At 42.5% G+C, this 8,906-nt stretch overlaps 1 protein-coding gene across 3 annotated transcripts in view; it reads right to left on the bottom strand.

Annotated features, from left to right (window-relative positions):
* Positions 1-211: 211 nt before the first annotated feature.
* Positions 212-8,906, bottom strand: part of LOC138167611 (zinc finger protein 333-like) — a 13,506-nt gene continuing 4,811 nt past the window's right edge. The window contains exons 3-6 of one of the 3 annotated variants that reach the window (XR_011169935.1): positions 7,391-7,517; positions 725-827; positions 469-564; positions 212-344 (exon numbers count right to left, since the gene is read on the bottom strand). Coding sequence is in view for 2 of the 3 variants with exons in the window: in XM_069096547.1 (XP_068952648.1) it covers positions 263-344; positions 469-564; positions 7,391-7,500 (288 nt within the window). In the remaining variant the exon portion in view is untranslated. The remainder of the gene's footprint in view (positions 345-468; positions 565-724; positions 828-7,390; positions 7,518-8,906) is intronic. The other 2 variants (XM_069096547.1, XM_069096548.1) reach the window with 2 other exon arrangements.

Below are 8,906 nucleotides of genomic sequence, written 5' to 3' on the forward strand. Positions count from 1 at the left end.
TCTGTCCCCCACAGTGTGAGCATTCTAAGGGCAGGGGATGTTCCTTGAATCTCTTTATATCCCCGGTTCTTATCAGAAGGTCTGGCACAGAGGAGGCACTTTATAAATTCTCACTCACTTGAAGAAGGTCTAAGAAAGAGCCCACATTGGAAGGATGAAGCCCCCTTTAAACCTCAGGAGACTTCCATGCCCCCAAAATGCACACAATGACTTTTTATAGGATCTCAGATTTATCACTGGAAGAGAACAATGGCCATAGAGTCTAGATCCCCCATTCTATACATGGGAAACTGAGGCTCACGGGTCCAGTGACTTGTTCAGACTTTGGGACTGCCAAAAAGGATCTGAAAAGGAAGTCCAAGTCAAATCTTCCTGCCCCCAAATCTAGCATTTGCTTGGTGCCCCCAACCTCCACCCACAAGCCTCTTGTAATCCCAGCTCTCACATAGCTGCTTTCCCCTCACTCACCTGCACAGCAGCTCCTCAGACCTTCTGGCTCCAGCAGCCACGGGGCTTCCTTTTCCTCCAAATAAGAAATCAGATCTCCTCTGGGAACTGGCAGCCCTGGGAATGGGGAATCAGGGATGAGGATGGAGAAAACCTTGTCATTTACTTCTCCTTAGGGAAAAGAGTGTGCATGCAAACCAATCCATTTTGAGAATCACACCATCACATTCACACAGATCTGGCTTATTCTCCCATTAATGCTTGTAATGCAACTTACCCCAAATAGGACATTCTGCATTATCCTGTTCTGCCATCTGATCTGGGTCAAAAACTCCTCATCCAGGGGCACCTAGGATTGTGCAGTGAATATACCACCAGCCCTGCAGTCAGGAGGACCCGATTTCAAACACTCGACACATTTACTAGCTGTGTGACCTCGGGCAAGTCTTCTAACTTCCGAAGAAATAAAATGGTAAGGGCATAGGGAGGGCAGAGAGGAGGAGGGAGGGATCTTTAGAGGGGAGGGTGAGGGAATAGGCAGAAGGGGGGTCTAGAAGGGACCATTAGGAGAATGGGAGAAAGGGGGGAATCTTTAGAGGGGGTAGGCACGTAATAGAGGGACGAAGTAGCAACACCTCCTACCCAGGAGGAATGGAAAGCAAGAGATATGCACAAAAAGGAAAGCAAAGCTCAGGAGCAGAAAGTGTTTGGGAAACTCTGTGTCTATCCCTATGATGACATATATGCATATATCCGTACGGTGTGTGTGTAATTACCTGCAGCTAGAGAGAAACACATCTGATCTTTATTGTAGCCTTCAGGGGGTGGGAGGGAAAACAGAACAAAGTAAAAGAGAGCACGGCAGAGGAGGGAGGAAAACTCACAAGGAAGCAGAGTCTCAGCACAGCCTGCAGTAGATGGCACACAGGCTTCCTGGGAGGGACATCTCTTGTCACATCTTTTCAGTCCTCTTTTGCTCTGCTTTGCACACGGCACGCTTTGTGTTTCTCTTACTTTGTGCTTTCAATATTTAAGTTTATGCTATGTTCTTGTTTTGTTCTCTATTCCGTATTTGTGTTCTGGCATTAGACTTTAAAATACAATTTTAAAAAATACTTTTTTTTCCAATTTATTTTTATTTGCAACATGCCTTTCCACAAGATTTTGAGCTACACATTTTTCTCCCAATCTTTCCCCTACCCCCATGCCAAAATAGCAAGCCTCCTCAATTCGCCTTCCCCCACGCTGTTCTCTCTTACGACCTCCCTCATTCCCTGCCTTCTCATTCTCTAGCAGGGCAAGATGGCTTTCTATAGCCCAGTGCCTGCATATCTTCTTTCCCAGTTGCATGTAAAAAAGCAATTTTGTAAAAACATTTGTTTTTAAAACTTTCAATTCCAGGTTCTTTCCCTTCTTCCCTCCTCACCCACCCCCACTGGTAATATAAGCAATTCACTATACGTTGTACATGTGTAGTTATGAAAAACATTTCCATGCTAGTTACATTGTGAAAGACTAACTATATTCCCCTCCATCCTATCCTGCCCCACACTTATTCTATTTTCTCCCTTGAGCCTGTCCCTTTTCAAAAGCGATTCTTTCTAACTTTGAACTCCCAGTCTGCCCTCCCTTCTATCATCCCCCCTCTTATCCCCTTCCCCCCGACTTTCCTGTAGGGTAAGAAATTGAATGTGTGTGTTATCCACTCCTTAAGCCAAATTCAGTGACAGTAAGGATGACCCATTCACTTTCACCTTCCTGTTCGTCCTCTCCATTGAAACAGTTTTCTTTTGCCTCTTTTATATGACATAATTTGCCCTAATCTATCTCTCCCTTTCTCTTTCTCCCAATATTTTCCTCTCTCACCACTTAATTTTGTTTTAGATACCATGCCTTCATATTCAACTCCTCCTGTGCCCTCTGTCTCTGTATACATGTACACACATATACACACACCACATACACCCTCCTATACATACATACATACATATACATATACATATATTCCCTACAACTATCCTCATACTGAGAAAAGTCTTATGAGTTACAATGATCATTTTTCCATGTAGGAATATAACTAGTTCAAATTTAATAAGTTCCCTATGATTTCTTTTCCCTGTTTCCCTTCTCATGCTTCTCAATTCTTGTATTTGAAAGTCAAATTTTCTATTCAGCTCTGGTTTTTTCATCAAGAATGCTTGAAAATCCTGTTTCACTGAATGACCATATTTTTCCTTGAAACATGATACTCAGTTTTGCTAGGGAGGTGATTCTTCGTTTTAATCCCAGCTCCTCTGACCTCTGGAATATCATATTCCACACCCTTCAATCCCTTAATGTAGAAGCTGCTGGTCTCGTGTTTTCCTGATCGTGTTTCCACAATACTCAAATTGTTTCTTCCTGACTGCTTGCAGTATTTTCTCCTTGACTTGGGAACTCTTGAATTTGGCTATAACATTCCTAGGAGTTTTCTTTTGGGGATCTTTTTCAAGAGGTGATAGGTGAATTCTTTCCATTCTATTTTGTCCTCTGGTTCAAGCATAGAAGGGCAATTTTGCTCGATAATTTCTTGAAACATGTTGTCTAGGCTCTTTTGTTGATCATGGCTTTCAGGTAAGGCCAATAATTTTCATATTCTCTCTCCTGGATCTATTTTCCGGGTCAGTGGTTTTCCCATGAGATATTTCCCATTGCCTCCTATTTTTTCATTTGTTTGCATCTCTGTTATAGTATCTTGATTTCTCATAAAGTCATCAGCTTCCATTTGCTCCAATCTAATTTTGAAGGAATTATTCTCTACAATGAGTTTTTGAAATTCCTTTTCAATATGGCACTCTTCACATCACTGGCTTTTGGGGCTTCTTTTGTCATTTGACTTAGTCTACTTTTAAGGTGTTATTTTCTTCAGCATTTTTTGGGTCTTCTTCAGCAGGCTGTTGACTCTCTTTTCATGACTTCCTTGCATCATTCTCATTTCTCTTCCCAATTTTTCCTCCACTCTCTTACCTGACTTTCGAAATCCTTCTTCAGCTCCTCCATGGCCCGTGACCAGTTCATATTTTTCTTTTTTTTTTAAAGCAATCAGGGTTAAGTAACTTGCTCAAGGTTACACGGCCAGTTATTTCTGGGTGTGGTGCTGAGTATCTGAGCCCGGATTTGATCCAGGTCATCCTGACTCTGGGGCCGGTGCTCTTACTCTGAGCCACCTGGCCGCCCTTAAGCAATCGGGGTTAAGTAACTTGCTCAAGGTTACACGGCCAGGTGTTTCTGGGTGGGTGCTAAGTGTCTGAGCCCAGGATTCGATCTCCAGGTCTTCTCAACACTGGAGCCGGTGCTCTTACTCGCTGTGCTACCTGGCCGCCCTCATATTTTTCGTAGAGGCTTTGGATGCTGGAGTTTTGACTTTGTTGTCTTCCTCTTCTCTGTTTTGATTGTCTTTGTCAACAAAAAATGATTGTACAGTTTGATTTTGCTTCTTCTCTTTGTTCATCCTGCCAGCCAATTACTTAACTTTGGAGCTCTTTGCCACAGTAGAACTTTGCTTCTGGAGTGGAGAGAGCTGTGTCCAATATTTCTGGGGTGTTGCACAGATGTTGGGCCTTCTTCTAGGCACCTGCCTCAGACCTGTAAGGAAGACTGCCTCTCTGCAGCCTCAACAAGCTCTGCTGTGCTAGCGCTCCTTCCCCGAGGACCACCACCTAACACTGTGACCCGGATCCAAAAAGGGCAAAGCAAGAGAATCCTGCCTCAGTGCCAGAAGAGAGATTCCTGCAAATGTCCCATGATTGGCCACTTGATCTCCCCACGATCTGTAGGCTTGGAGCTCAGGAGGCAGCCGTCCAGCCCCTCTCACCACTGGGGCAGGGGCCAGAAGGTCCTCTTATCTCACCCAGGATCAACAGTTCCCCACTGACCTTTGGCATTTATGGGTTGGGAAGTCTGGAAAGTGACACAGCTGCTGATGAACCAGTCCCCTGAAGTCTGCTCTGACTGGTACGTGCCATGGGTCTATGTCGGTGCGGCTAAACGCGGCTAACTTGGGGTTGCTCGCCTCTCCCAGCACAGGGAGATACACCCTTCCTTTTTATCTGCCAGGCTGCTTTCAGAGGGAGATTTGTTTCTCTCTACCATTTTTTTGTTTGTGTAGCACTAAAATTTGTTCCGAGTCATATTTTATAGGTATTGCGGGTGATTCGAGGGGAAACCAAGCCAAGTTCTTGCTTTTACTCAGGCGTCTTGGCTCCGCCCTCACATTCATTGCTAACATAGGTAGCTGAGGAATGTCATATATGTCAATTGGAAAGGGAACAAACTGTTCCTCATCTAGTAACTGCAGAAACAGCAGGAGGAAAGGGCCCAGTTCCAATGTGGAAAATAGACTATACTGACACCTTACCGAGATAAAGGATGCAAATTTATATACACTTGTGCTAACACCTATTCAGATGTACTAGTGACTTGTCCTTATTAAAATGTGACCCAGAAAAATACCTGTACAACTCTAAATCTCATAAGTCTATATTATAGAACCGCAGTGCAGATTCAAAGTGACAGTGGATCATATTTCAAAGGTAATCAAATGAAGAGGTATTGTGTACTAAACAATATAGAAGAGATATATCATATTCCATATAATCCACAAGCATCTGGGTAAATTGAAAGAATGAATACATTATTGAAAGAACAGTTAGGGAAGTTTAATTCTAACAATTCCTGTCAACATTGGAAGCATAATCTGTTCATGGCTTTACATAATTTGGGTAATAGATCATTAGGAGGAAGTACACCTCTGGCCAGAATGATGACCCCCAATCTGCAAACTGGAAAACAACAAACATGTAAGATCCCAAATTATCAATACTGGACTGTGAGGCCAGATGTCCCAGCATCATATCTAGGAACACCTAGTTCAGCAGGATATGATTTGCATTGTATAGAGGACTTTTGTTTGAGCAGAAAAGACATAAGAAAAATCTCCACTCAGATATGTATAAGGTTCCCTAAAAATCATTTTGGAAAGATTTTACCTCAATCAGGATTAGGAGCTTGAGGAATACATGTTTTGACTACAGTAATAGATTCTAATGATCAAGGAGAAATTATTGTGACATTCCATAATGTAGGTGAAGAATGCATACAGTTTTGTAAAAATGATAGAACAGTTCAAGTGATTATCATTCCTTGTGAAACAATACCACTTGAAAAAACTGACCTTCTGTAATGGAAATGCAGATTTAAAGATCTTCCCTGCCCCTAGGCTAAAGTGCACCAGAAGCCTGGGGAGGGAGGCTTGTTTTTCAGTAGATACTTTTTGATTGGCCAGTGGGTCAAAAAGGTTGTTACATTCTCTGAGCCAGGAGAAGGCTATATAAGCACTGATGTGTAGCTTTGTTTTGGGACTCACTTTGAGAAATGTTCTGTGATTTGATCTGAATTCTGGGAAGCCGTTGTTGAGAGTCCCCCGGCTTTGAAAAACCCAGAATGTGGAAACCCAGATGTTGACTGGGTATGGATGTAATGGTTGGACAGTTTGGAAATCTGTCTACTTGATGTTTCTGTCTTGATAATTATGCCTGTATACTTTGAGGTTCAGGGTGCTGACCTTTTCTCCTGAACAAGGTAAACGATATATGTCTGACTGATTAAAGTAAGCTTGTTAACCCATTTTGAGTTGCTTTCCTTTAACAAAGCAGATCCAAGAACCTGTGTGAGCAGGCACCCTGGGGACACTGGGGTGCTTGCTGCAACACCTTCTGAAATAACTATCAAAGGAATTGAAGGGTTTGGTTCTACTGATAAAATAAAACTGGGATCTAAAGTATGTGTAAAATGGAAGCCAGATGATCTTCCAAAGGCTGTGGAAATTAAAGCACATGGGAAAGATAATACTGTAACTATTGTTTATTTTGGGGAAGATGTTTACCAAATTGTACCCTTAACTCATGTATTCTACCATGAGTGAGGTTACTATAATGAGTTGATGGACTCCAAAAGCATGATTGACCCTAAATCCATTCTATTTCTGGTTATCATCTCTTTGTTTCTTCTGGGCTTTTTGTCTCTTCACGTTGTTTGCTAGATCTTTTTCCTGTAGGACTGGTACCCTCCCCCTCTGGATACCTGACCACTTAACCTGGATGTCACCCCCTGTTTACAACTGTGACATGTCACATACTCTGAATGCTGGTTAAAGGATGGAACTCTCAAGTGGGACCTCTTGGGACAGGGACAGCTCTATGGACAATTTCAAAGAGCAACTACCATAGAAGAAGAGAATTTTGTACCTCAGTCCAAGATTTCGGGTCCCCTCTGTTCGAGGGGGAATTATGAGGGGCTTCTGCCCAAGGCCCACACTAAAACATCATTTTCTGTGTTTATTATGTGCTATCCCTGTTATATTGCTGTAAAGGTCTGTTGACACCAGTTACACCTAAACTCTCATTGCCATATGTAAGGGAAGTGAAAGGTCAGTGGGGCTGAATACAATGGTAATTGGAATTAAGATCCTCCCTGCCACTTAATAGGTCAAATGTAATCACATGGAGCCCATGGGGAGATTATTGAAAGGGTGAGGCAGGAAGGAGCAGGGGAGAGAGCCAGAACAGCTGGCACCAAGCAGTGTTAAGGAAGAGCAGCTAGCAGGAATGAGGGAGGGGCATTTTTACTTAAGGGGCCTGTTTTTCCTGAAGACTTCCCTGATGGAGTGAAGGCTTGGGAATGTTGATGCTCACTGCATTGGTTAAGTGTACCACCTTCTTGGTCACTATGATGGATTTGGCATTCAGGTTTGGGGATTCAGTTTTCTGGTATTTAAATAAATGTTTTGGTTCTGTCTTCCATGTGGGGAGCCTGTTACATTTCGTGATTCACAACTACACCAGCATTTATACCCATGGGTGCTGTGAATATTGCATTGCCATTATACCAGGGGAAGTTTGCTTACCCAAGGAGATCAGGTTCCAGGCATTCTCCAGCATGACCTCCTTGTACAATTCCTTCTGAGGATGATCCAAGAGGCCCCACTCCTCCAGGGTGAAGTCCACAGCCACATCCCTGAATGTCACCAACTCCTATATCATTAAAAATCATAGGGTTCACAGCTGAAACAGACTCCAGAATTTATATAACCCTCATTTACCTAACCCTTATCAAGTAACAAAAAGAAATTAAACCACTTGGGTTGGCTAGGTAGTATAGTGAATAGAGCATCGGCCCTGGAGTCAGGAGGACCTGAGTTCAAATGCAGTCTCAGACACTTAACAGAAAAACTAGCCGTGTGACCTTGGGCAAGACACTTAACCCCAATTGCCCTGGCTTCCCCTCTCCAAAAAGCGAAAAAATCCAAAATAAAACAAAAAAAGAAATTAAAGCAGTGAAAGGCGATTTACCTAACGGTCATACCCTCCATGAGCATCACAATGAATACTTGAAACTGTCATTGATAACGCAATGGAATCCAGTGAAAAGTATTTGATATGCTCAGGTGGAATAAAGCTGAGAAATGTCTACTATGGCGTGCGCCTCCCTATAGAATCTGAGCATGTGCAGAACCAAAGGCAGAAGATCATGTGAAACTTCTTCCTTCTCAGAACTGATAAAAGTGATGTGATTGTTATAAAGAAAGTACTGTGAACAGTTTGTGAGAAGCCAGCAAGTTCAGTATATTCAGCGGGAAAATTAATGTGGGATCACCGAAAAGATAGGAAAGAAAAAGGAAAGATCGAGTTTCTTTCCTGAGAGTTTGACATAAAGTCTCATCTAAACAAATCTCCAAGAGAATTCTAAAGAGGTTATAATTTCAGTCTGGAGTGAACTGAGTGGAACGAGATTTTCCAGCCAAGTGAAGAAGAATTATGTCTTGTTACACTGGGGGCTGGAGGCAACTTTGGGTATCATGTGTCAGAGCCAAAACATCTTATGACTTTTCTTCATAATTGCTTTAATTTCTTAAAGCATAGATTCCTCAATTATAATATTTAGTTCTATAGAAATGAGCAATTTTCATGGAGAAAGGAAAGTTCCTTCTAAAAATTTTTCACACATATGGGCTGTGTTTGAACTAAGTCATGAGAAAGATATTGCCAGGTTCCTCAAGGGAAATAAAGGATCTAAGGATATCCCAAGAATTCTGGAAATTTGGGTGAACAAAAGTCAACAGAATGAGTTACAAAGGCCTACTGATGGACCACATATGGGAGAAGTTCACCAGATTTGGAAATGTCCTGATTTGGAACAGTCATCTATATTTCCAATCTGCTACATGCATAACATGTTTGGTCACTTCCACTATAATGGGATTTTAAAGATCTTCCCTGCCCCTTAAAAGGCCAGATGTAATCACATGGAACCTCAGAGCAAGAAGGGATGGAGCAGGAAATGAGTCAGAACAGTTACACAGTAAGGGGGAGAGGATGCAGGAAGAGAGAGCTAGGCTTGTGAGTGCTGTTTGTAGGATGGCC

The sequence above is a fragment of the Petaurus breviceps genome, unplaced genomic scaffold (genome assembly GCF_028583685.1).
Source record: "Petaurus breviceps papuanus isolate PSGF00001 unplaced genomic scaffold, PetGlider_PUasm1.0 234, whole genome shotgun sequence".
Classification (NCBI taxonomy): Eukaryota; Metazoa; Chordata; class Mammalia; order Diprotodontia; family Petauridae; genus Petaurus; species Petaurus breviceps.